Raw genomic sequence first — 27,678 nt, 5'->3', positions numbered from 1 at the left:
AAATATTTTGTGCTATAGGGACCCCCATACAAGATTTGTGTTGTCCCTACCGTATGACACAATGACTACATCATCTGCATACATCTGGGCATGAACATTTCCTTCCTTCCTTCCGTCCGTCCGTCCGTCCGTCCGTCCGTCCATCCGCAGCTAATCTCCGGCACCGTTGGCCCATTCGACGTGAAACTGTGCACACATGCCTCAGTTCATGAAAGCAGCGTGCCATTGCCGTGAAACTTTGCACGCACATTCTCACTAGGCCAAGGAAGAAATGCCACTCTACATTTTTTGAATCAGCCTCATGGTGGCGCTATAACTGGAACAATTGGCATGAAACTTTGCACACACACTCCCTAGAGGCCAAGGAATTACCTCTGCCCTGCATTTTTAATACCGGCCTTTCATAGTGCCACCATTGAGGCCGATCATTGCAACAAAATAAAAAAATATATTACTCCTACAGATTTTCGCATCACACAAATCGGTACCCATTATCTCTATATGTGATCAACACGAATCTGTCCGATTTTTCATATTCCATCCTGATTGGCGAATTCCAAACATCGCTGGCCCACAATAACTTACCTGACCTAATGGAGACATGTGCTCCGAGGAGCACTTTTTCTAGTTCCTTGTATCACTTCCTGTTGTCTATTTTTTACACGGTGGTAGTTATACTTCTGAGCAATTATTAGTGTTAGAGTTATCTTGTAATTAACTAGTGTTTCTTCAATGTGAAGTATATTATGGTACTATAGCCCTATACTTGGCCTTTAACCCCTCAATTTTCATGTACCGGCACTGCAGTACATTTTAAGAATAATTCATCATCTAAAATCCAATCAGTGTTTTTGCCTTATTGTTTGAGTATCATCTTAACAAGAGATTTTGAAGAATTCCGTAACCACATTCCACAACACTGTATGCATCTGTACTTGGTTACTTGTTCACATATCTATGTATGTTATTTAGATACTGTAGCATGTTGTTTAGACATGCAAGGTTTGATGTTTACCTGGTATTCTAGTTACTTTGTAGCACATAACTGGTTTCTTGGCACTCTTTTTGCAAATGGTCAAGCATTTGCTTGACCATTTACAATATTGTGTGTTGTAAATTGTAACAGGTCACAAACCTCTACACGACTAAGCTCAGCTATATGGGTTCAATAAGGACCTAAAGTACACACACTCATGGGTGAAAAAACATGTGCATGGTGTTTATTGAAATATATTGCATGAAATTAACTAACATACTAGATTATTAGTTATGACAGAAAAAGGTTTCCACTGTGAATTCAATAGTGATATGGTGCATTGGAGGGGGTGAAATTGCAATAATAACTATTATAATGATTATGAAGCTATGAAATCCAACAATGCTGGCCAACGGTACAACCGTGGTACCACCAATTGTTTAATGTGACATTACCTCTCTGTTAATCATGTTTATTATTCAGCTCACTGAATAAACTGGTTGGTAATTGGCTTGAGGTACAAAAGACTAACATTAAGTTAGCAATAGTGCGCTGACAGTTGGCAATTGCGAACAATTTCTTGTCAGTTCTACTGTACCTCCCTGATGCTTGACAACTGGGAGTCTGGTGCATATGTCCTGCAATTCCTCTTAAATTCCATTCTTTTCTATTGTTGTTGCAGCATGGCTGTTTTGGCTTTCAGTACCAATGTTTTTGATGGAATACTGCCACCTAGTGGAGGTGAAACGGTAACGTCTTGAATAAATACCCACTGGGGAGAATTAGGAATACTTTATCATTTATTTGTATAAAAACACCCATATACTGTAATCAAATGCACATCACACATGGCATACAACTAATCTGAACCATACCCACTGACAAGGGGAGTGGGGGAGAGATTTGGGAGTCTCAAAGCAAATGAAATATGGAGGATGCTGAATCTTCCATTTGAACTACATCAGGTGCATTATGTTTCCAGCCCCAGGCCCACTCTGGTCCTCATTAGCAGGCAGCAGCTGCATGTTGCCTGGGACACTCATTGAGGGAAAGGTCAGTCTGATGATGCCCAAATTCAGCATAATTTCTGCCTAGATTGATTTTGAGCCATGGGTATCTGCAAGTCAAAATGGTTGCTTGTGCATGAGCAAGTGTCAGCATAACATCATAAGCGGCAGGTAAATGTTAAGAATGTGGTCCTTTTGCAAATTTGGAAAATGTGAAATCTGTTTTGGGGGTGGAATGTTCCTTGCTAAACATGATTGAATTGCATTTTCATAACAATGCATTGAGAGACACCCCAATGTATTGCCCAATGTATTGCCCAATGTATGGCGCGCGCGCGCGCACACACACACACACACACACACACACACACACACACACACACACACACACACACACACACACACACACACACACACACACACACACACACACACACACACACAATGTATTTTCAGCAGTGTCCTGCTTTTTACCCTCAAAGTATGCACACATTCACACCTGGGAGGCGTCCAGTTCAACACAGCGTTTAACTTTAGTCCACTGAGCAGATACAGTATGTTGCAGACGTGCTTAAGTGCCTTGTTCTGATGCACCTCAACAACAGGGGAGCGCCATCAATCATTTATTTTCCTCACTCCCATTTTTCATCAGTCAACCTCGGGATGTGAACCAACGTTGTTCTGGTAACAAGAAGTCATTAGGTTACCACCGCTTCCTAGACAGACAGACAGACAGAGACAAGCAGATGTTTTTTTTTTTACCAGGACAGTATGAAGTATGAAACTTTTAACAATTAATGACAGTTTTATTGACCCCTGTAGAGAGGCAAATTAGACATTCTCTCTGGGACAATACTGCTCATTATGCATGTAGAGTAGATCAGCAGTAAAGTCTCAAAATGGGGAAGACAGACATTCAGACCTTCGAAACAATGTCGCCAAATTTGATTAGAAATATTGCAAGCTCAAAAAGCCTGTACCTGAAAACTAGATTGTTTCAGTGTCCAGTGAAGACAAACAGCACCACCCAATGCGAGGATACCATTTCAACAGTGGTACATTGCTGTGCACTTTGTACTATTAAAAGTAAAAGAGTTGCTTCAGTTTATAGCTATCTGTTTTCCTGTTGTGAAGCAGTGACATTGACAGTAAGAAGAGAAAAAGGGAACTTGCATGCTCAACTCAAAAGAAAGCAAATGAAGTTATCATGCACTCAATCCCCACAATAAGTAGCCTATGTAACACTTTCAATAACGCAGTAGGAATCAGACGAATGTATCCGTTTCCAAGACTGAGACATAATGTGGGCATCTGGTTTTAGAATTCAAGACATCATACACATAACACGTCAAGTTTGAACTTGATAGGTTCCATTGATACCTTTGCAAAAAGCTAATATTTTTGACTTAATAACAATAATAACACTACCTCCTTATATAGGCCAGTGCTTTTCTACGTACTATAAGTCGCTTTATAGTCTGAGTGTGAAGTGTGTGTGTGTGTGTGTGTGTGTGTGTATGTGTGTGTGTGTGTGTGTGCGTGTGCGTGTGCGTGTGCGTGTGCGTGTGTGTGTGTGTGTGTGTGTGGGGGGGGGGGGGGGGGGGTTAAAGAAACAACATTAGGGGACAAAAACACAGAAAACGATAAAAAAGAAAGGTAAAACAAGAGTTAAGAACATTGTGAACTCGACCTCAAGCAATTTTTGAACGGGTGGGTTTTCGGGGTGGTTTTGAAGGAAGTATTGTAGGCCTATTTGAATAGTGGGAGTGCATTCCAGAGGGAGGGGGCAGCCACAGTGAAAGCCCTGGATGATCCATCCCACCCCTGGGATGGAGGATGTCAGAGAGGTAGGGGTGAGCCAGATTGGTACCTTGTAGGTGGTGAGCAGTATTTTAAAGTGGATTATAATGTATGTTATTATTGACAAATTTATAAAGTCTGTATACTTGCTTGTTTAGCTTCTCTGGTTTATACATTTTTGCTACTGTTCTTCGGTAATGAATAGGCAATTTTAGAAGTTTTTGGTGTGTGTCTGTGTCTGTGCGTGCGTGCGTGAGTGCGTGTGTGCGTGTGTGCTTGCTTGCGTGCGTGCGTGCGTGTGTCTGCACGCAGCTTATTAGGCCAGGGCACCTGCCTTCTCAAACGTCTGTGCACAGCCCCGCCTACCATCACCCAACATGAACTTATCTTTGGAGAAACATTGCTCCTTCAGATTCTAATTCTCATAATTTTCATTATGTAAATTATCCCAGTATATATAATTATTATTAAAACATTTCAGCTTTACCCCAGTATTCGGCTCCACGGTGGACTCATCCCTAGCAGCCAGTTGCGGTGGAGGATCTCCTGGAACATGAAAATAAATGCATGGGCACGTACACACACAACATGCACGCATGAGTCCGCAATGTCAGCACCAAAGAGACCGACTAGGAAACAAAGTTGTCACAGCAAGATCAGAGACCTACACAGAGCATAAGGACTCGACCTCATCACTGGAAATCTAAATCTCAAGGCACGTCTGTATTCATAGTGAAGATTTTAGGGTATAGTATCTGTATTGGGAAATGAGTGAGCACAAAGTAGGCTACTGATATAGTCAATTAAAAAAAAAAATTCATAACATTTTGTATAGTTGTATTGCAATACGTGTGCTTGTCACAATAGCCTATCCCAATGCACACCTGGGCTTGTCTCATGGCACACCAATGTGCCTCAGCAGACCATTTGAGAACCACTTATTTAAAGCACTGGAAATCAAGCAGACTCTGGGCTGAGTGTGACAGCACATTGTTGTGCAGTGACGTAATCCTAATCGATGCACAAAGGATAAATTGACCATTCCCCCACCCACTGAGGGGAGAGAGCCTCTGTCATAACAGCACGAAGAACCATCTTGCCTCTTTCTTCAATGACCTGAGACTAGAATTAGTGAAAGAGCATGAGGTTCGTTCGGGGACTTTCCTTGGATACCAGAATTACGCTGAAAGAGCGTGATGTTTGGGACTTTCCGTAAATAACTGAATTTTGTAGTGGCAATATCTTAGCCTCGCGTTGCCAGTCTATATCACTGCGTGGATATAAGTCTGGTGCTTCTATGAGGATGTTTTTTTTCCAAGGGGGCAGGATCAAAACAATGGCTCTGGACGCAATTGGTTAAACCTACAACCAACTACCAATTACAGTCTCCCATATTTGAATACTGGGCCCTGATTGGTCACTCCAGACTTCGGGAGCAGGAAATGGATTCACAACGGAGCGGTGCTAGACCCAAATTGCAGAGGGCAATATTTTTTTTGCACTGGCAGATTCGTCTGGTCCCAGGCTAGCAATATCTACTTTGTGATTATACCTACTGTATATGCATGCATAGCAAGCAGCTTAATTTGAGTGTCTGTAAAACGCTGGAAATAAAAGAGAACTTTGATCATAACCCCTGCTGATGTCTGTCCAGCTGCAGGCCTCCCGAGCCCTGTTACAGCCATGTTAGTGTAGTAGATGCCTGGCAAACTCATAAACACAGATCCAACAGAATGGTGAGAATATGGCCATCTCTAATGCAAACTAGGAAAACAATTTGTGTGGCCTCTTTTCCTCTGATTCACTGCAAACCAAATGACCAACCTGTTACTGCAACATGCATTCTGATAAGTGGAATTTGTTGTCTTCTGTGTGAAAGGGAGCAGTAACTGATAGGAAGTTAGTTGCAGTGGTTTAGCAGAGAGGAAGGGCACAAAGAGGACATTGTTAGGGGATGTCCTTGAGCAAGTATCACGATGTGTGGACTCTCAAGCAATGACTGCGTTATTTGCGCTAACTACACAACACAATTGCAGACTCTCAGTCCCATGCCAGTCTCTCATGCTGAACACACACAAGCTGCCATGCACACAAACATTCACACACAACATCATGCATTCTTAGAATTGTTTCTACTTTGCCCATAAACCAAAAGCAGTTGTTTTGGAAAGAGCTATGCAACTTAAGCCATATCAATTTAACAATATTCTGTCTTAGGAAGACTGGAAACATTGTCCAATTACCTTTGGCCAATGAATCAGCTGCTTTCCTGTCTTGGGTAATGTACAGGGCAGTCATGAGGAAAAACAATCCACCCAAGACTCCAACAAAGGGACAGAGAAGGAAGCTGTACTCTAGACTGCGGAACCTCCACACAGACGATTCAGGGTTGTACTTACTTATAGCATCAGATATCTAGAGAACAGCGTGAAACAAAAGAGGTAGTGGTCAGTGATATATACTGTAGATACGGCAACACTTGGTTTACCGAAGAGACAGCAACTTGTCGCAACATATCCACTGTTACTGTTGACATTCTGTTGAAATACACAACACAATATAAAGGGGTTCAAATGTGTTTGCACAGACATATTCCAAGACTAATGTAGATATAAGCTAAAGGAATTTGAATCTTTTTGAAGCTGACCAAAGAATATTGATGATTTCTCACCGTTCCTATTAGGTAGGGACTCCCTGCATCACCCAAGAGATGTAACACCAAAATCTGGAGCGCCTCGGCCGTGGCCCTTCTGGTTGGCACAACAACATACTGAAGAACACAGGCATTACAGAACAACACAGTCACTCTATGTTTAAGCAGACTCTGCTGATTCTAGCCATCAATGCAAAACTCAAACTCACCAGCAATATGTCGGCCAGTATGGGCCAGTTCAATGATAGCAGTGTCTCTCCAATGAAAATGAACACCTAAAAACAGATGTGATTATGACATGAATCTATATGATTTCCTCAAGCACTAAATGTTACCCGCAATGACTGTTATAGGATACCAGAAATGGAAAAAGGGTGAGTTTCTTACATAAGTGGCAGGGATGTTGATTGATGCCAAGAAGATGGCAAAAAAGAAACAAGGGGCTGATCCCAGCATGCCCACAGCACAGATGACTGGATCAGCATTGGGCACTTTGTCCCTCAGGCACCTGGACAATGCGGTTCCAAGGCCCACTCCTAAGATACCTGTCACCACTGTAACGCCACCAAAGATGTAACTGTTCAGGGGAGATGAAGTGGATTGTTCCATTAAAATCCTTCACATTTGAACTAATTGATGTAAAGATAGGACAAAGCACGCCCTGTACCTGTCTGAGATGTCGCAGGGCTCCTGGATGCACGGCGGTCGGATTCCCTGTGTGACCTGAGCTCTGAACAGGAAGGTGGGCGTCCAGAAAGCTAGGGCTCCGGTTAAGAAGGCCATGGCTGTCACTCCCATCGTCGACAACACAAAACTCTTACTGGAGCATCAGAGGGACAAGTAAAACGTACAGTAAATAGGAGGATGTGAATGTAAATCAGTGTCACTTTTATTTTGTGAAGGCAGTAAACTAGTAATTATAATTTCCTCGCCTACTTCTTCAGAAGGTATTTGATGTCTTCTAGGTATGAGCTCTGTCCTATGATCCCCTCTCCATTGGTTTCTGCTGCCCCTCTGGGGGGGTTGGGGACTAAGAAGATGAGCAGGACAACTCCCACTACACCTAAAATGGGAATGATCTTATGACACAAAAAATAGTATCATATATTGTAAGTTCACAACCAGTTTATATAAAAGTAGATTTATTTTTAGATCTGTAACAGTCCACTTATTTGATATGCATGATATGAATCTGTTTACCCTAAGAGCCCAACGCCAGTCCCCTGTGAGAGTGGCAATGGATGATCCTGCTATATATCCAAGACCACTAAGAAAAACAAAACACATAGTTGTGTAACCCCTTTCAGCCTGAAGTCCTAAACACTCCAAAGGGATTAATCAATACAAATTATACTAGCTGTATCTGAAGATGTCTAACCTGCCGACAGGGATGAAGATGTAGAAGGCAGCGATCATGATGGTCCTCTGACCTCCAGTAAAGAGGTCTCCAATGATGGTGGGAGCGATAGTGGAGTAGCTGGCTTCTCCTGTCCCGACCAGAGCTCTCATCAACACCAAGAACCAGAAATACTGAAAAGAACACGACATTGAAGTTACAGGATGGCACAGACCCATTACAAAAAAGAATATACGATATACATTCATCCTTGTCAAAAAGACTCAAATTAATTAGATTGTTTTTAAAACATCAAAGGTTATACCAGTCTATTTCACATGTTTAGTGTTTATGGCCAAGAACAGGCTGTGTACTGTAAGGTACTGTATATCTAAATGTATTTCATCCTTAAGTTTTGAACCTGTATGTATACTCAATTTTGTTGGTTTTCTGCGGCTGTGGGCCGGCATAATTAATGTTTACTCATACGAACTGATCTACTCTCATGTTCTAAGGAAAACATAACATAATTCTAAGCAGAAGCAGCAGTGCTACCCTAGATTAGAATGCCATTTAAATGGGAAGATCAAACAAATGGCAGATGAATGGTGCTTCTGTTCTTAAACAGTGCATGTGTACACACTCAATTCTTGAGTTTTCAATTACCGACTCGCTGACAAAGGAGCTGCTCAAGGTAGTCACAAGCCACACACTCAGGCCAACAATCATGATAACCTTCCGGTTGTAGCGGTCGCCAAGGTAACCAAAGAGAGGAGCCAAAAAAATGAAACTGCAAATGAAAACTGTAAGTATGTTAACATCTTATGCAAAAGAGCTACATGTCTACGTCATCATTTGACATCATGCCGAGTCATTCACTTTGCAACATGTTGCCACAGATTGATTGCAAGCACACAATCCAAACTAACAATGATTAAAGATACATTATAGGCCTACAGTATGTATCAGAAGACATGCAACCCATACCACCTACTGCACATTTTGGCTCAGCGAGATTACAGGTAAATTCATTTTCAATACAATTTAAATGACAGATGGTCATGGAATTTATTTGACATTCAAACACATTTAGCCTGTAAATTGGCTTGTAGGTGTTAGGGCCGATAAACTTGTCACACAAATATAACTTTTATATCCTATTATCCTATTAGCACAGTAAAAGTGCTTGAGAATGGAGTTTTGTATTTGACTGCATTGTTATACCTGTCTGTAGAAGTCCAGATGTGCTGTCATTTATATCAAAGAATTTCTGTATGTTGAGAAGGACTCCTTCATGAAAATAAAGATTCAAGAGATCATGTTAAGTCTGGGCGACACTGGTGCACAACAAGTATAAATCACCCTTTAGTGGTCCCCATCAAACAAGAGGTAGCTTATTATGCATACAGTACACTGTGGATGTAAAGAGGCGATCATTCAACCTGCTATTGTGTATCGATCCATGTAGTTGAGCAAGTTGATATAACAGAGCACAGCCACTGCTATGTACGAGCGCACAGGTGATATGGCTGGTTTCACCTCTGTGGCTGGTAGAAGTGAGGAAAGGCTATTAACAATGGAACCATAGCGTGGAGTAGAGCTGCGACTGTTACTCAGATGAGTTGTCCCTCCATCCTGCTGGATCATCACTGGTCCATTCGACTCCATTGTACCAGGCTTTTAGTCACCTGCAAGCAGAGTATGTTGAACAGTAGTTATGCATAGAAGGTATGCTGGGCGGATTGGGGGGTGAACCGGTGACCTTAGATGCATCCTTTTCCTAACCTCAGAGCTGCAAATTGATTGTGACCTGTGTCTTGTAAACAAGTCAACCTGCTAAAAATGACATTTTAGTGCCATAATTGAGTTATTTGGGAAGTACAGATATTAATTCAGTTGGCAGAGATGCCTTTTGATTTACATGCTTTTCAGTGTTTCTCTGCTTCAGTATAGTAACCTAATGAGACAAATTGACATAACTCCTCAGGTCATACAGTAACATAACCTGACTATTGTTTTAGCAGTTCTCATTGTTAATCCACTTTAGGCATTAACTTAATGCAGTTTGTGGAAATAGAAATTGGGGATAAGTTTCAGAATGGAAGTTAGAATAATGTAGGTGCCTGAAAAAACAAATTCAAGGGAAGAGGCTTTCAGGTACCGTACACGCACACACGCACACACGCACACACACACAGCTTTTAAAGCAGGACACAGTTAGACCCACCTGTGAACTGTAAGTATAGCACTTTGAAATCAGTTTCATGTATAGTATACACTTACAGCTCTCAAGTTGAAACTTTGTTGGCTGTTTTGCAGTTATTGACCAACTTGACCACAGGATTTGACACCCAGGGCAAAAACTATACCACTGAGGGTTTGTATTTAAAGGTTTGTTGTGGTGATTGTGGTAAAGGTTTTGAGCCACAGCAAAAAAAGGCAGACTACAGGTCACACCAGTAGTTGACCGGAGAGTAGGTTGACCACATAATTGCTGCATCCCTGTTTTTCCAGCTGGAGATCAGTGCTGCATATCCTTCCACCTCTCTGCCCTAAGTTTCTTGTCTCGTTACAATGCTAGAGTACATATCTAAATAAAGCAAACACTGCCCTAACAATGAATAAATAAGAATGTGAATATACAGACGGACGGGGGTGACAAATTAAAGGAAAATGACGAGTGGAGAAACATAAGAGAGAGTGTGTGTGTGTGTGTGTGTGTGTGTGTGTGTGTGTGTGTGTGTGTGTGTGTGTGTGTGTGTGTGTGTGTGCGCGCGCGCGTGCGTGCGTGCGTGCGTGCGTGTGTGTGAGAGATCATAGTGTGGCCTCACTCTCTAATATTGTTATCTATTAATAGTAAGTTACTATGTGTGCAATTTGTGAGGGGAAAAACCTGCACAAAGCACAAGCGTTCAGTGGCAAAACTGCACAGGCTGGTTGCTTGTGTGCGTGTTATTCCACAGGCATTTCAGGCTTTCAGGCTGTGATTGGTCTTCTTTTGAAGGGACATACATAGGCCTACAGTAAATGCATACATTACATACAGTCATACAGATAAATCCTGTTCAAGGCCTACTGTGACGCCATCAAAGGAGTATTGGGACTGGCTGTGCACAAGTAATATCAATGAGAAAAAAAGCTCTATGCTATAATCAGTCTACAGTACTGTACATAACTGCTACAGTCCCAACTGCCCACAGTGATGGGTGGCAGTTATTAACATTTGGGTGGATTTCATGAAAGGTAGTGAGAATGATCAGCCACATACTGTAGACAAATGAGGTTTGATGCCTTGAAAATAAAACAGTTGATCAATCAATCAAACATCAAATTGCGTAGAGATGTTTTTCTGCTGCTTTTCTTTCTTTCATTATTATCATTATTTTGTTATCATGTTGCAGCAATGTCCCAATGAGCTGAACAAATGTAATTGTTATTCTTATACACAAGACATAAGAACTTTGAATCCTTGAACCTTGCACATTGTAATGTGATTCAAATGTTTGTTATCATGGTGTATATATATGGTGTTATCAGGGCATCCTTGAAAAAGAGAGCTTGCTCTCAATGGGTTCCCCTGAATAAATAAAGGAAAAAGAAAGAAAGAAAGAAAAGAACCCTTTGAAAAATCTAAACATGTTCTTTCACAACAATGTTTATCAAATGAATTCCTCCTTTCAAGCATGGCCCCTTGCTCTGTGTATATTGAATGGTTTCTGGAATGGCTTCTTGTGGTGTAGCCAATGCATTCAGCCCAGTTTGGAGAGTCAATTGCATTGGCAACAATGCAGCTATTATAGTTTCAAATTCTTTGCAGGAAATGGTAGCCAGTGACTTTGACCAGTTTCACTTTCAAAACCTTTGCATCATGCATGTCACCCAAACAGAATGCGGCACACAACACCAATGGTTTTGATAATGTGGATTGTGGAAGTTAAATGTTGGATTGGTGGATAGGACTAAAAAAACGTATTATATCAACAAAACGCATCACATTCTGAGGTTTGTGTGACATGCATGATGCAAAGGTTTTGAAAGTGAAACTGGTCAAAGTCACTGGCCACCTACTGTATACTAGAACTCAAGCTTTGGCTGCTAAAATCCATAGACCAGGCTCTGTAGAAATCTTACAAACACAATGAGTTTCAAAATCTCTATCATGTTCTGTGGTGCAAGCAGTGTTACAATATCAACACTACATCTAGTATAATGACAATGTAATGACTCTAAAAAAAACAAAAAAAACAACTAGCCTTACCTACAAGTTAATGAAGTCTTGGCAGTGATGTCCTATTCACTACATTCCATATTAGTAGTTCTCAGTGAAGGTAACTCCCACTGTATATACCAGGCTTGAGGAGGTACAACAGAGATCTCCCTTAGGCTCTTATATGCTCTGTGTCATATTAAGTTAGCAAAGAGACCAGCCCACTTCTGGGCTGGTCATGCGTTTTCACACAGATCATCCCTGTGATGTAATGTTGTACACAAGCTATCTGACCGTCTGTCTTCTTCTTGTTCTTCTTCTTTTAACTCTTTGTGCAATGTCCCTGCCCTGGCTACTAGATCTGGTGGTGTGGTGAGAACCCAAATGCAGGACAGCCAAGCCGAATATAGCGTTCAAAACCCATGATTGGGAATTTAATACAGGTGAGCATAAGATCTTACAGACAAACGATGCAACACAAACAATGATCTGATGAGGACTGCCTGGGGAACAAGATTAATATATACATGAGGGCTGATTACACATGAGATACAACTGGGGAGTACAAGAACCAAAACAACTAGAACAATAACATAATATAGAAATATAACACCTAGACAAGACAGACAAAGTCTGTGACTGTGACAGTATGCCCTTAATCAATACATGAATACTGTTTCTATACTTATTGGTGTGTATAGTTCTGCTACTAAATATGTACAATAACTTATCTTTTATTTTCTTTGAAATGGCCACTTCCAGTCAGATAACCTACAGTAGGCCTATAACTTGTCATCGTTTTGCAGTAAATACTAAGAATAATAGAGCACTATCAAATGCTGTCAATATACTCACTTATCATATTTCTTGAAAATAAAAAGAAGAAAAAAAGTTAGGCACTCAGGAGCTGGAACCCCTGGAAGCTACCCATCCAATCATCTCCATGGATTGGCACACCTGATTTGCATTCACACAGGCACCCACCGGGCATCCACATAGACACACACCCACAGTCTCACACCCATGCCTAGCACACCACACCATTCCAAACTAGAAACAAACCATAACCCAAAAATATAACCAAAAATACGACCATTGTCGTAACAGTAATGAAATGATAACACAAGAACTGTTGTCCAAACACAAACAGTGATAGTGCCAGGTCACTCTTGGAAAATAGAATTGAATCTCAATGCGTGCTTTTTCCTGGATAAAAAAGGATATGATGAATGATATTTGGACAGTTTTGGGGTTATTTTGGTTATTACTGACATAGACTTCCTTGTATCTCTGCTGTGCTATACTGCCACCTGTGTGTCAGGCTTATATCATGACAGGCAAGGCTTCAGCTGAATCCAACTCCGTCTGTCTAGAGCACTCATCCAATGTCATTTTGACAATGCATGCACCTCATGGTACTCTATCACCTCAAAGGTACTAAAATCAAAACTACAGACCTCTCAAAACAAACTAATCAGACTACTTACTACTAGACCTCACACCAAGGACTCATCTAGCCCCTGCTCATTATGTTTGTTTGGGTGGGATGGCAGGGAGGGTAGACTAGAGGACAGGGTATGGAGACTGGGGTCAAAAGTAACAGGGGGCAAACGTAACACTCAATAATTCTAATCAGAAATAAGCTAGAGGGGTGAGACTTCTTGTGCACATGCTCAGTAGGGTCCTCTCTCTGCCTATGGAAGGATAGAATGATCATTTCATCTCAGCAGAAGTGTACGGTATTTTCCTTCTGCTGTCTAAAGATAAGATGTCAACTGATTTAAACTTAGATGAATTGCATCTCTACGTTATTGGTCACACATTAACGTCAGCAGCCTATGCTAGTATATAGGTGTTTTTTTTTTGCAAAACTAAACAATAAAAGCCTAGAGATCGAGGCTAGTGCATTTCCAACGGCACGCATTTGCAAACTGTACATCGGCAGGGTAGAGGGCGCTAGACACTACATACTTAGAGGTGACGTGAAATTCACAACATGTAGAAGAAGGATGACGAGCTTGCTAAACACAAACTGAAGAGACGAGACTGTTTATTGAACGTTAAGTTAACGCTGTCGCGTCGAAATATTGACATAGAACATATCTGTAGTGCAATTCGCTGAAACATGACGGAGCCTCAGTCCGTATTGTTACTAAGAAGACAGCTGGCAGGTAATATAAAAACGTTATTGACAAATGGATATCGGCTAACGATAGCCAGCTAACCAGCTAGCGTGATGCTAGCCCCATTTGGAACCTCTCCCTCCGCTATGTAGCTCCGAGATGAGGTTCCACTGCGTAGGGTACGGCAGTGTGCGACACCGGCCAATATTGTTGATTCTTACCCTTTTCCGCACATCGTATCCAAAGAGTAAAGGTCCCACCTTCTCTCAGATGTTTTACATTTTAGTGGTCAAGGAAATCGAACTGACGGGTTGAAACAAGCGTTTAAATCACCTTTTTAGTCAGCATGTGCCTATGTTTTCCCAATGCAACCTTAACGGGAGCACTACTGCGCATGCGAACGGGGGTTGACTGGCCACAGGCTGACTAAATAAGCGATTTAAATGCTTGTTTCAACCCGTCGCTTACATTTTCTTCACCGCTAAAATGTAAAATATCTGAGAGAAGTGGAGACGACTTTTACTTTTTGGATACGATGTGCGGAAAAAGGTAAGAATCAACCATATTGGCCACCGTTCGCCGGTGTCGCACTCTGCCGCCACCCTACGCAGTGGAACCTCATCTCGGAGCTGTACAGCGGAGGGAGAGGTTCTGATAGGAGCTAGCGTGATGCTAACGTTAGCTTTGAATCGAGTGATGCCGCTGGTCTGGCGCTAAACAATTTCTGTGAACCAGAAGGTCCTACATTAGCAACGTTTCATAACATTACAGTGTTGTAAAGTGATTGTAATTGTAAATGAATTCTACTGACAGGTCGTCTTATTGGCATACACAACTTAGACCCGTATGCTGCTGTTGTAGAAGACAGTGGTGGATGAAGTGCTCACAATTGTTACTTAAGTAAAAGTATCAATCAAAACCCTATTGTAGAAATAGTCTGTTTCAAGTTCGGTATTCAAAATTTACTTGAGTAAAAGTACAAAATAATTGGCATAAAAATATACTTAAAGTACCAATACTCATTATGCAGAATGCCCCATTTCACAAGTTTTCCTATGTATAAACATCATTTGAAATCTCCGCGTTGTGAGCTTGTAGATCTGCTTTTTTTCCCCAATGGCCAAAGTATATAGGACTGAAGTGATTAATGTATGTTTTCTAATAATAACCAAAACCTACAAAGTAACTAGTAACTAAAGTTTTCTAATAATTGTAGTGGAGTAAAAAGTACAATATTTGCCTCTGAGATGTAGTGGAATAGAGGTAAAAGTACTGACATTTGGAAATACTCCAGTAAAGTAAAACATACCTCAAAGGTGTACTTAAGTTCAGTACTTGAGTACATGTATTTAGTTAATTTACACCACTGGTTGGAGAGAGAGAGAGAGAGAGAGAAGTTGTTTGTTAATGCTGCAGTGCACTGAACCGCTGTCAGATGTCCCAGAGGTATCAGCTAACCTAGCCTGTTTATAGACACCTGATGGTTGGTAGTCAGTTATGACCAGGCAGGTCTTAACTGCCATCCAGTTAGTTTGACATATGATGTCCTGACTCCTCTGCTAAAGGTAAACTGGACTTCGTTGTTAAGCCAACTAATATGTAGCTTATTACTAGCCAAGTGACTCACCTTTGTTGGCAAGCTACTTGGCTAACGTTATCAAGATCACACTGACTGTCCCTCTGGCTGTTTCTTTGATGGTGTCAGCTGCGCATACGAGTTCTCTCTCACATTACTTAAATACAAAAACAGTTCCTCTGAAAACACGTTAGCAGTAAGAGTACCATCCTCATCTGCCAGGAAACTCGACTCGCTTTCTCTGGGAAAGCTCAGAGAATCAAAACCAAATGTTATTGTCACATCCCAGGTTTACAGAGTGTAAAGAAGTGGGTGAAATTCGTTTAGTACAAGCTCCATCGTTTTTGTTCGCAGAGTGAGAAAAATAAACGGGGGGGATCAAACAGTCAAACAGTAAAGAAAAACATGCTCACAGTTAAAATATACATGGTAGAAGTAAAGTCCATGGCCAGCCTGGTGACAGGCTCTCATAGGGCGGTAACTTTCACAGGGAAAATCCTAGGTATAGTAAATCCACATGATAGATCCACAAGAAAAGGGTCCAGTTAACACATTTATACAGGTGACGTTAATGTTACCTCAAAAGTCATGTCTTCTACCCCCCCCCTCCCCCACCTCATACCCCCCCCCATTTCATACCTCCTATCCCCCCTCCCGACTCTCCCCCCCTTCCTACCTCCAGTGGTGTAGTCTATTTTCTTTGCAGTGGGTATACCTTGGGGGGTGGGGGTGGACTGAACCAAGGCTATAATTAATAAGGTACAGTCAGTCAGCCTACAGGCCGGGCAGACGCGCATGGGAGCCAAAACTGGAAATTCTGTGAAATACATTGAAGTCTATGGCATTCGGCTGGACCAGCTTGTGAACACACTATTTCTGAACGACTGCGTCTTTTGTCAGTTAATCGGTGCAGGAATATAAAAGAAGACATATCACAGGTTGTTTTCCAATTAATAGTTTTTTGATGTGCACACTGTATAATTTTATTGAGTCATCTAAACAGTGGCATGTATCGTTTCTGGCACTGTTGCCAGATGTTGTGAGAAATAAGCAACCAGGTCTAGGAAAACAAGCCCAAAGAAGCAACTAGGACACTAGGCCATTATGAGCACTGTATACATTGAAAATAGCCAATCTACAAGCTCACAACGCACCGCGATGTGATACATTGTGAGCTTGTAGATCTGCTATTTTAAAAAAAATCTTGAAATAAAATGTTTTTTGAAACATTCTAACAAACACAAATCTGGTACGGGGCTCCCTGGCACAAAACATTTTCAGATGCGGGTTAGGGACAAATACATATTAATTAATTAATGACGTCATTTCCTGGTCTGTCATCATCAGGCAATGAAAGCATCATTCATAGAGTAGATATTCCGTGCCATCTGCTGGAAAACCACTGAAAACCCCTAACTCGTCTAACTCGTCTTGGCACTGTGGACCAAGTACCATCGGACGAATTTACTCGTCCATGGCAGTCAAATAGTTAAACAGTGTAAACATCGTAAAGTAACACAGCAGAAAACAATGTGTGATTTTATTTGAGTATTTCACAAAGGTCGTTGTCATTCAGAAATAGTGTTTGGTCCACCATGGCTCTCATAGACTCCAATGTATTCCAAGGCTCCAGTTTGGCTCCCAGCAGACGAAAATGACGTAGATCTCGGTACCTTCTTTTTATATACCTTGGACTGGGCCAGGAAGTGGGGGGAATGTAAGGAAACTGGGCCATTTTACGAGGTGGGCTTGGTCTGCGCTCACAATCATACAATGGCATGTTTGTATTGTTTTCAACCCTTATGGTGAACTCTATTAAATATGGGGACAAAACTTACCCTAAATCTGAGTAATTGGTGTAGTTTTATGTAATTGATATTGGTCTTAAATTTCATTCAAACTGGCATTAACCCCTTGAACCTTTTCTGGAGGTAACATTCGTCAGAAATAGCCTATCTACATGCTCACTACGAGTCACTTTGTGAGCTTGTAGATCTGCTATTTCTGGCGAAGAGATTCGATGTAGAAGGAAACAGCAGACCAAGTAAGTACAGTTAAAAAGTCTTAAATCTGTGCTCGGGTTGCGCAGTGGTAAAGTGCCAAGTAAAAGAACTGTCACCACATATTACCATGATGATCTTAACACAGAACATAATTGAACAGTGGATGTGTAAAGGGACTCAATTGGGAGGCCAATTTAGGGTGTAGTCATCCAAGCTTCTATACGTAACCATGGTTATGTGGTTTCAGGATGAACTCTTCGATTATCCGCACAGAATCTAGCAAGGAAATCCTGGTCAATGTTTCAACTATAGAGGAATAGGTGCATAATGGAAGATGTCTCTCAGCCAACTAATTCAGCTGTCTATACTGCATATTACTGACATGTTGTGATGTGACTAAATGATAATGGCTTTATTTCTCTATGCTTGTAATATGTGTGAGCCTGTCTTGTACAACAAAACTACTAACAGTTTGTGTATTGCATTGTCCACTGGTTGCTTGGAACTTCAGCTCTATGCATTCAAGAATTGTCAGAAAGATGAGAATTATAAGTATGTTTATTGCATGTTATGTTTAAAAATGCAACATTGCATTGGATACTTTGTTGGATGCTATGTTATAGGAATTCTTCTCTGTGAGATTGGTGCAATACACCGAAGCAACAATATAGAAACATTTTCAAATATGTACAACTGTGGTGCAATTTGATTAATTTATTTGTGAATCCACACATGCTGTCCTATTTTCAAAGTGTACCAAGTCACCCTCATTCACTGTCACTCCTCCTGCACACATTTTACAACTTGCTTCTTCTCTTTAAATTACTCAACCTACAGTAGCACTGTGTTAAGCCTTTTGCCACTCTGTTTAACCATTTTCTCCTCTAGATCGCTAATAACTGGATATCAGTTGACACAGGTATATGAGCCATATAAAAATTTCCTTGAGTAAAACCTTTTTCTCTCTGCAGAGTTGAACAAGAACCCTGTGGAGGGATTCTCAGCAGGCTTGATAGATGATAATGACCTCTACAGATGGGAAGTTTTAATCATTGGCCCCCCAGACACACTGTAGTAAGTCTGCAATGTTTTTATTTTCTCCAAGTGGAAACTTCTTTGGTTTGAGTTATCAATTTTTTACATCTAAATTGCATCTCATCTGCTGCTTGAATTTGACCCTTTGCTTTTTTTCATTCACAGTGAAGGTGGTGTGTTTAAAGCACATCTGACATTTCCCAAAGACTACCCTCTCAGGCCACCTAAAATGAAATTTATCACAGATATATGGCACCCCAATGGTATGTACAAGTATAGTACGCTAAATGAAGTTTGTTGCAGGTCCTGTATAGAATATGGGGAAGAACATATTTTTCTATTACTTAGACCAAGTTATTACATATTTATAATGTAGTTACTAGTGTATATCATGATGTTTGGGTTTAGCATTCTATTTCGACCTTCTGGACTGGAATCCAGCGATCATTGTCATACTTAAAGTTTATTAGCCTTATATGCCGGTGTGCCTTATATGCCTATTGAACAGGGAGGTCAACTGGGTTGGATAGTGTGTAGTGTACCTATGCACATGTTATGTCACACCCTCAGGGTGAAACTCCTCTATCAGGTGAAAAGATGTGGCTTATGAGTAGTGTATCGGAGGAGACGTCTATCTACACCCTCCCCAAGACCAACAGTGGGGGTTGGCAGCAACGGGGACAATATTGTAGTGAAGTTCATTGTTCAAGGGTACTTAGCATAATGACTAAATTGAGGGATTAGTTTGTGCAATTACAAATTGACAAAATTGTGAATGTCAAGATTGTTTTATCGCAAGCCAACAAACCTTCAAAACAGCCTCAACTCAATTTTTGTTTATTTAACCCATTAAAACAGTTAAAGCATCTGTGTCATTTTAGATTTTAGCTATATATATATATAGCACATTGGTTGGCTATTAAAAAATAGCAGATATACAAGCTCGTATGGTCTTTTAGATCTGCTATTTTTGGAAAATCATGAACATTTGGTCAAATCTTTGAATATATATATATAATTTTTTACTAAAATCTTTGCTTTTTGGGGTCCCTGGAACAAAACCTTTTTAGATGGAGGTCCACGGCCAAATACATTGGTCGTGGACAACAATAGAATCGGACTCAGGTCTTAATGGGTTAAATTCTGTTTATCTTTAAATAAGTTCCAGCTACATGGCCAATATTGAGCAAGGAATTTGTAATTAGTTTTGACTTTCACTGTTGATAGTTGTTTGGTAAATTCTAATGGTTCCAACGATATCGCCTCATTGGCAAGTGGATAGAACTTAGATATACAGTATTCATGTAGATACCGATTTGTCTCATTGGCTCACAATCCACACTATAAAAATTGTCTAAAGATATACTATGACAGAAGATTTATTTCCCAAGACCATATCCTACTTCATGATTAAAAAAGAAATAACCCATCTATTTTCATATTTCTTTTACAGTTGACAAGAATGGAGATGTATGTATTTCTATTTTGCACGAGCCTGGGGAGGATAAGTATGGCTATGAGAAACCAGAGGAACGCTGGCTGCCCATCCACACAGTGGAAACCATTATGATTAGTGTTATCTCTATGCTTGCAGACCCAAATGGGGACTCACCAGCAAACGTGGATGCTGCAGTAAGTGTATTCTTAAAGGCAGATGTTTACTCAAATGAAATGCATACGTTTCTTAATTTAAAACCACAAGGAGCCTACGGTGCCTATTTATTGGATATAGTCCTTGGACATTAAAACAGCCTTTTTATTTATGGCAGTTTTTAGAAGTAGGCGTATTACTAGTGATGCATCGATATCGGGCGAAATTTCATAAAAAATGCAATATCGATATCAAACAAAATAATTCCGATATCTTTTCACCGATATTGACCGATTATTTTTTCACCGATGTTAATGCAATAATAATGTGACCGTTAATGTCTTTGAAAAAAAAATCAAAAACAGCAATGAGCTCAATATAAGTATAATGTATAATAATCGTCGCTGTCGGACAAACCAGCTAACTCAAATTTTCAGCTTTTTAATTTCTTTTTATAACTCTATTGAACACCCTTTACGTCAGGCAGTATTGCTTTGTGTAAAATATATACAGTTTTTTCATTTCCTGAAAAATGAATATTTTAAACCTAAACTTTGGAATAGCCAAGACTGCCATATCCCTCACTCATCTTTTCTCATTTTTTGTAAATTGTGTGTATTGAAATTCAGCCAAACTACAAGTGGAACAGCAACACAGTTAAATTCTAGCACAAATCATTTACACAAAACAGCTAGACCTGCAACCATAAAGGTGTTGATGAACTAAAGATAAACAAAATGAACGAAATTAACTACATTCATAAATGCCTAATTGCCCTTTCCTACACACAAACGCAACCATGTATCCATTGTCCATCTTTCATATCACACTCACAACCATGTCTTATTTCTCAAATTTCCCTCTGCAGAAAGAGTGGAGAGAGGACAGACACGGAGAATTCAAGAGGAAAGTTGCCCGTTGTGTACGGAAGAGCCAAGAGACTGCTTTTGAGTGATATTTAGCAACGTTCTAGCTTCACGTTTTCAGGGTATGTGTTTATGGACTTGTGTTGACTTTCTAACCCAGTCTTTGGTTTCAGAACTGAAATGTTAAAGAAGAAATAGTTTACATTATGTGACTTATTTAAGGGGGGTGTAACAGTGGTATTTGTTTTGTTTAAAGAAGTGTTAAATAACGAAATATTCCGATAGGAATATAGTTTGATAGTTTTTTCAGGGGTTGCTTGGATACCAGGATACCAATTTGATCACTCATAGGATACAGGATGAAGTGAAATTGGAAGTGATGAAATTTAAAATGAGCAGACAAAATTAAAGTTGATAACTGATCTTTGGGGGGTTCCCTCTCCTGATTGGATAAAAAGACCTGAAAATGTATTTTATGTTTACTAAATAGCTGGAGAGATTGAGAGACCCTGTTATTGAACAAACACGCTATAGCAGCAGTGAATACTATTGGCGTAGAGAGCTTTAACTTTGCTAGCTAACAAGTATCCAGTACAGCCCCCTATATACTCACACATGTTGCATCAGGTCTAAATGGGTTCACGAGAGGCCATAGTACATTGTGATTATGTAGTTTTGGTGTTGTTGACACAATGCCAAGCTCAGTGCCTTAAAAGCCCAAAGCTGTGATACAATAGAATGGCTTTGAGTGTACACTTTTATTAAAAATAAATAATACCTTTTATTGATCCTGTAATTGGGCATGTTGAATGCACGGGGGGAGCTGTTAAGGATAGTGTCTTGCTCAGGGTCACTTTGACACATACTGGGTGGACTCTGGGTGAAATGGCGAACTTCCGATTCTCAGACAGCCTCTACACCCAGCTACGGCTGGCCGCGTTTAGCAACCTATTGCAACTATGAGTTATTGCATATTGACCGTGTTATAATTGGTTGTAACAAGATATTGTATTTGGCTCACTACCTTTCATAGAAATGTTAATTATTGTTTTTTGTCTTCAACAGGTCTTCAATTGAAAATCAACATGGCACTGTTTGCTGCACTCTTCCACTCTTTTGCCAGGCCTTCCCCTGACTTGGATAGGAACAGGTTGGCTACAATAGGCTGCAATAGAACATAACAGTGACTACAAAGGCTGACAGAAACTCGCCAAGCAAGTGCCAACTCAATAACAACAAAAGATGGTAAAACGTTTTTGGAAGTCTATGAACTGCTTCAACATTCAGGAAAATATTGTAAAGATCTGTATATAGCACAGACAGAACCGGATAATATATAAACTCACTTTCCATCCAGCAACACACTTAGACCAAATGAGTAGCGCTTGTTTAGGTAATGTTTTGAGAGGTTTTAGTAAATTTCCCCCATTATCATCTCTAGTGTGCATTAGTTCTGTTTAGATTGTTTTAACAGGAAGGCAGGGAAGAATCTGAAACTGTTGAAGAATCTCACTTTTACAGAGCGGGATTGGTTCAAGGAAGTTGTGAATGACATTAATGGGGAAAGGTAGTTGGTGGAACGCTTGTACACAAAGCATGTCTCCGTTATGAGTTCTCTCAGTCTCAGCACTCAACATTGGATATGGGTACATGGATGTTTCTTCAATATGGGTCTTACCACCCTGATCAGTTGCCTTTGGAAAGGGAACATGCCCATCATTGCTCATGCATGCTTGAAAGTTTTTCACATCTTTTTTCAAAAGTGCCTCCTGAAAAATGCTTGGCAACTCCACCCTGCATTTAACAAGAGTAAAGAAACAAATATCGGAAAAGTTGGAGAAATTGTTTAACACCTTGAAAATTGTGTGTGTGATTTATTTAACAGTCCAGTTCATGAGGATGATGTATAATTAGAATATTGGTAACATTTTGGTGTAGCAATAACTCCCCCTTGTGTGAAGTGTACATGTCTTAATTTCATTTTTATTGTGATAAAAGTTTGGTTGATATGGGGTCTATTTCTCCAATGTTCTATTTTAGCATCATCTATTTTTCCTTTTTAAGGGATGCATGATATTTCGGTTTTGGCCAATTATTGCGCAAAAATTGGGATGTACAACTTTTCCCGATGTGCTGACTACACTGACACATTCACAGAACAGTTGCCTAGCCTACACTGGAGAAAGTGTCTGTAATCTGCATCTCTTCAGTGAATGCAGACAATCACTTAACACACAGATAAGAATAATAAATAAGAACTGGTACTGAACAAAATTATTTTGTAGACATCTAGACTAAGCATTACTGTCATAGTATATACTATATAAATGCCACTGGTGAAAGACTGATGGAGTTATTGCCACGATATCTGCGTCGGCTCGCCCATGGAAGTTATGGAATATTGACCAAAATCATGACATTGTGCATCCTTACCTTATGTGTTGCCCTAGCCCCTAGGTAGGAATTGTTATGCATGCTTTAACCTTAGTTTACTTTTTCTGAATGTTTGGTGGATTTGGTTTGCGAATGCTAAGAGTGTTTGTGTACACAGTATGTATGCCCATGTTCTTTTTCCTCCCTTTCTCTTCTGGTCCTCAATTTATTTCTTTTCAATTTTTTTGTTTATTTTCTCTGGACTATTGCAGTTTTTGCCTAATGTACAAAGACAAAATACTGATGTATATTTTTCATGTTATGAAATTGTCACCTGTAGTGAGCTCTTCTAAAATATGACTTTTTCAATATGTCTTGTGCATTTCATTGACCGGTATTTTGGATGATACAGGAATTGATGACTGAAACGCAATGAGCAAGAATAATTCAAAGAAACGAACTATAATATAGAATTTTACAGTCATAGACCGTATAAACACCCAGAGGTTACCTGACCGATTAATGAAATATACATATTTTTCTGAATGGTTCACTGACAGTCTCAACATATGGTTTAAAAGGGGCTATGCATCTTTCAAGCCTGTGTTAGCGTGCATCTTTAATACTGGGGAATACAGTATATGAACGTATTACAATTTGTTTTTCATGATTTACTTTGACACAATGCACAGAAAATTACTAATGTTAACTGATCATGGAATCAAAAACAACAATCCAATAGTGTAGTTTCAGATCTGTGTAATCTTTGTTTCCCTGTGATTACATTTCACAGGTCTGATTTAAAAGGACACTGACTCCTCCACATCCTATTGTTGATTTCTAATACATGATACAGCTCACCACTAGGGTGTTGCAGCCTTCCTCCTTTCCCTCACAGATGTATTTATGCATCATTTAAGATCTTTTGCAGGTTTGGTTGTTTGGTTTCCTGCCACTATCCCTAACACGGGTCATAGGCTGATGGTCTATATCCAGGATACGGGGAGAGTGTCCACGTGTTTAACTATGAGCTTGCTTCTGGGGAAGAAAGAAATACACTGTGGTACAGGTAGATGCCACCAACCTGACCGTAACATCCCACAATGTATCTAATCCAGAAACTGCAGGGGAGACAGGAAGAGTATCACTGTTAGTGCGCCAACAACATCTGACTCAATAAAAAAGAATTGTGTTGCTCCATTCAACTGACATCGGCAATGTGTGGGAAGCTGACAACGTGTCAAGAAAGCTTGCACTGTAGATCATTAGACGTATTCAGAGTCCAGTCTGTCAATACCAAGATGTCAGCTCTATGGCATCAACACCGTTTCTGTCTATTGGTACCCAGCTGGTTGCCCAGGTTATCGCATGGTTTAGACCAATCTATGATGCCATTCAGCTATGACTTCAGTACTGTGGTGTCAGATATGTCCATAATGGGCATAAACATACACAGACAGAACTTCAACTTTATATTATAGATTATTATTGCACATTTCATGGTGAACACACTTAATGGCATAATTCTACAGTATTATGTGGCATCAGCTCATCCTGGTTGGTTGACAAGGATTCAGGCCTAAATTGTAATAATTTTACTCCCAGGGCCAGGCACAATCAATCAACTTTATTTGTGTAGACTCGGGGGGGTCCATTAAAAACAAACGTAAAAACACTCAGATATTACAAGAGACAACCAGTGTTTCCAAAAAGTAGACCATCGATATCTTGTAGCACTGAGGCTCGAGTTTGACGGCAGCGTGATAATAGTATTCTGACACTCATTCAGTCAACAAATACATTTGTACATCAAATTTCTCAAAAGGCCATGAAAAGTGTTTACTCCCACATCTCAGAACATATCACTTGCACTGCACCACCTTGTTTTTTTAATAGTAGGCTACTAGATTCAGGCCGCTCAAATTAAGTCCTATATTAGAGCAATGGTCACCAAGATTATGGCCATTTCAAATGTTAGACACTGCTGTAAAAAAAGAGATCTATTGGCTATTCACAGCAAAGAGGTTTGGTGTAGAGGGGAAAAAGAGCAGACTAAGAGTGAAAGGTCAAGTTTACTAAGTATTTACGGTTTAAGTGGTTAAATGTCTGAAAATACACGTTAACACGAATCCAACATAGTGCTGTCAAACAAGTCTATGAAGCTATCTATGAAACCTATGAAAAAGTTTATTCTGCAACACAATTTTATACAATATGTAGTGGGGGTCCCTGCTTCATCTCTCTCTCAGCTAAGGTATCCTTGGCCTGAAAAACGTTGAAGAGCCCTGGCTCTAGGCAATTAATAGGATATATACAGTATAAATATAAATTATATGCATGCTATCATAAGCAACCTGAAAATGCTTGCTATCCTGAACTTAACCCACAGGGGGGCAGTATACAGGCAAGTACAGTATGCTCTAAAGAGGTTTACCTTCACATCATTTGAACATGAGGAGTAGCACAGTACTAGACTAGGCTTATATGAGCAACATTACCAGGTGGTTTGCAGAGCATCACCTACTGTATAGGCTTGCAATAGTCTAATAAAAATAATAAATCCATATTCTATTTTGGGATCTTTTCCATAGGAGGCTATTATAGGTTTCTAGGTTTCTATTCTAGGTTTATATGTTTCTGTGTCAGGCACAGGCCTAGATCAGGCATGCAAACGGTGAAAAATGGGAGAAGGATGCATGAGGATAGAAAGGGGATACAGGATAGGTGGGCACTAGGGACATCTGGGCTATCTATTTTGTCCAAAATGTTAAATAATTAAATATTTGAAAAATGGTCTTAAGTAATGTAAAGTATACATGCATGTGAACATGCACAGTACAACATTATCAGACTTAAATTGATTCTTCAACTTGTTTATGCCCCAAAATGATTGCAATTGTAGAAATATCAGACCTAATTGACGAATGTTTAAGCATGTTCTAAGCCCTGGTCCAGAGCGTTTAATAGTGAGAACTCACTAACGCTCTGGACCAGGGCTAGTTCTATTATGTAAAGTGGACCCAGGTAAACTGCCTGGGCATTAAATCAGAGCGGGCACTTGAGATGACTGGGCACTAAAACACTCAAATGAAGTGGGCACTGGGATATGGGAAGAGCCCAGTTTTCCGGAAAGAGTGCCCAGTCAAGTGGCAAGTGCCCACTGCCCACACTCTTCTGCATCATTCATTATGTATATGATTTTGTTTTTAATACGCGTTTTTTCTTTCTTTCTTTCTTCCTTTTTTTTTTTTTTTTACAAAATAATACACTTTACTTGGTACCTGCAAATGCAGAGCCTGGCTGCTACAATTGAGAACCTATTCACATCATAGGGTGCACAATGTTCAGGCCGTCTACTAGTGTACATGGACAACGGACAGGGTTGCCATGTCCGCTTATTATAAGCGATGTTGGGCTTGTTTTTCTGTAAAGTCGCTTGTAAATATTGGTAGTTGCGGGTTGCGTTTTTTTGGGCTTGGTTCTAAGAATACAAGTCAGGTGGGCACTAGGGACATCTGGGCACCATCTTTTTGGGATGACTGGGCACCTGGACGTCTGAGCACCTGCATGGGCATCTGAACTGGGCACTAGGTGCCCACATGTCCCTAGTACCCAGATGGTTTTGGTGCCCAGTTGTGAGTTGTCCCTAATGCCCACATTTACATAGTGCCCAGATGGTTTTGGTCCCCAGTTATCCCTAGTGCCCAAATGGTTTTGGTGCCCAGTTATCCCTAGTGGCCAGATGGTTTTGGTGCCCACCTGACCGGTTACCGTTTCGAAGTTGCTTATTTATTTATTTTTGTTAATATTGTTCCCTAGTGTTGTTTAAATCAGTGGTTCTTAGACGTTTTCATGTCAAGGACCCCCAAATTAATATGTACTTGTCCACAGACCCCGCCCCCCCCCCTCATCTCACAAGTTGATATGTTGTTAAAATGTTTTTTAAAAACAATCATAAATTACCCCTTTTTTCAAGATTATTTTTTTATTTGGTTGTGAGCTAGTAGGTCGGCTATTTTCAGAGCCGCTTCTTTAGGGCTTGTTTTCATAGACCTGGTTGCTTATTTCTCTCGCAGAATCTGGCGACACTGACGATGGACCAGATGGGCAGTTCTATCGTCATATCGCGATA

At 40.3% G+C, this 27,678-nt stretch overlaps 2 protein-coding genes across 7 annotated transcripts; one reads left to right on the top strand and one right to left on the bottom strand.

The window, feature by feature from the left end:
• Window positions 1-1,223: 1,223 nt before the first annotated feature.
• On the bottom strand, window positions 1,224-12,170 carry spns3 (SPNS lysolipid transporter 3, sphingosine-1-phosphate (putative)). Of its 6 annotated transcripts, XM_084073470.1 has the most exons (15): window positions 12,035-12,170; window positions 9,215-9,460; window positions 8,997-9,062; window positions 8,439-8,575; window positions 7,815-7,966; window positions 7,637-7,703; window positions 7,373-7,515; window positions 7,104-7,256; window positions 6,824-7,013; window positions 6,646-6,711; window positions 6,455-6,553; window positions 6,027-6,198; window positions 4,271-4,329; window positions 4,114-4,165; window positions 1,224-2,695 (listed from the first exon to the last, which is right to left on the bottom strand). In XM_084073470.1, the coding sequence occupies exons 2-15, from the start codon at window positions 9,438-9,440 to the stop codon at window positions 2,682-2,684; spliced, it is 1,596 nt and encodes a 531-aa protein (XP_083929596.1). In that variant the 5' UTR covers window positions 9,441-9,460; window positions 12,035-12,170; the 3' UTR covers window positions 1,224-2,681. The 6 variants fall into 6 exon arrangements, 2 of the variants coding, with proteins under 2 accessions (XP_083929596.1, XP_083929597.1); XM_084073471.1 differs by lacking the exon at window positions 4,114-4,165 and having other exon boundaries at window positions 1,224-2,699; XR_014601900.1 differs by lacking the exon at window positions 4,114-4,165 and having other exon boundaries at window positions 1,224-2,699; window positions 4,271-6,198.
• Window positions 12,171-13,989: 1,819 nt separating this feature from the next.
• On the top strand, window positions 13,990-23,920 carry ube2g1a (ubiquitin-conjugating enzyme E2G 1a). The gene is made up of 6 exons (XM_084074895.1): window positions 13,990-14,150; window positions 18,653-18,755; window positions 18,882-18,979; window positions 20,170-20,348; window positions 21,176-21,295; window positions 22,239-23,920. Exons 1-5 carry the CDS (start codon window positions 14,105-14,107, stop codon window positions 21,260-21,262), a joined length of 513 nt encoding a protein of 170 aa, XP_083931021.1. The 5' UTR covers window positions 13,990-14,104; the 3' UTR covers window positions 21,263-21,295; window positions 22,239-23,920.
• The last annotated feature ends 3,758 nt before the right edge of the window (window positions 23,921-27,678 follow it).

The sequence above is a fragment of the Gymnoscopelus microlampas genome (genome assembly GCF_963454915.1).
Source record: "Gymnoscopelus microlampas genome assembly, chromosome: 12".
In the NCBI taxonomy this organism is placed as follows: domain Eukaryota; kingdom Metazoa; phylum Chordata; class Actinopteri; order Myctophiformes; family Myctophidae; genus Gymnoscopelus; species Gymnoscopelus microlampas.
Note: the sequence above shows the minus strand (reverse complement) of the source record. Positions and strands in the feature narration are given on the sequence as shown.

What these genes read in the sequence shown, in the direction of transcription:
- spns3 (XM_084073470.1), bottom strand. Translation starts at nt 9,440, where the DNA reads ATGGAGTCGAATGGACCAGTGATGATCCAGCAGGATGGAGGGACAACT. An exon ending in GCTCCTTTGTCAGCGAGTCG is followed by an intron (nt 7,967 to 8,438) that starts GTAATTGAAAAC and finishes TGTTCTTTTCAG; the next exon opens with TATTTCTGGTTCTTGGTGTT. An exon ending in CCCTGCGACATCTCAGACAG is followed by an intron (nt 7,014 to 7,103) that starts GTACAGGGCGTG and finishes TCCCCTGAACAG; the next exon opens with TTACATCTTTGGTGGCGTTA.
- ube2g1a (XM_084074895.1), top strand. Translation starts at nt 14,105, where the DNA reads ATGACGGAGCCTCAGTCCGTATTGTTACTAAGAAGACAGCTGGCAG. An exon ending in AGATATATGGCACCCCAATG is followed by an intron (nt 18,980 to 20,169) that starts GTATGTACAAGT and finishes TTTCTTTTACAG; the next exon opens with TTGACAAGAATGGAGATGTA. An exon ending in CAGCAAACGTGGATGCTGCA is followed by an intron (nt 20,349 to 21,175) that starts GTAAGTGTATTC and finishes TTCCCTCTGCAG; the next exon opens with AAAGAGTGGAGAGAGGACAG.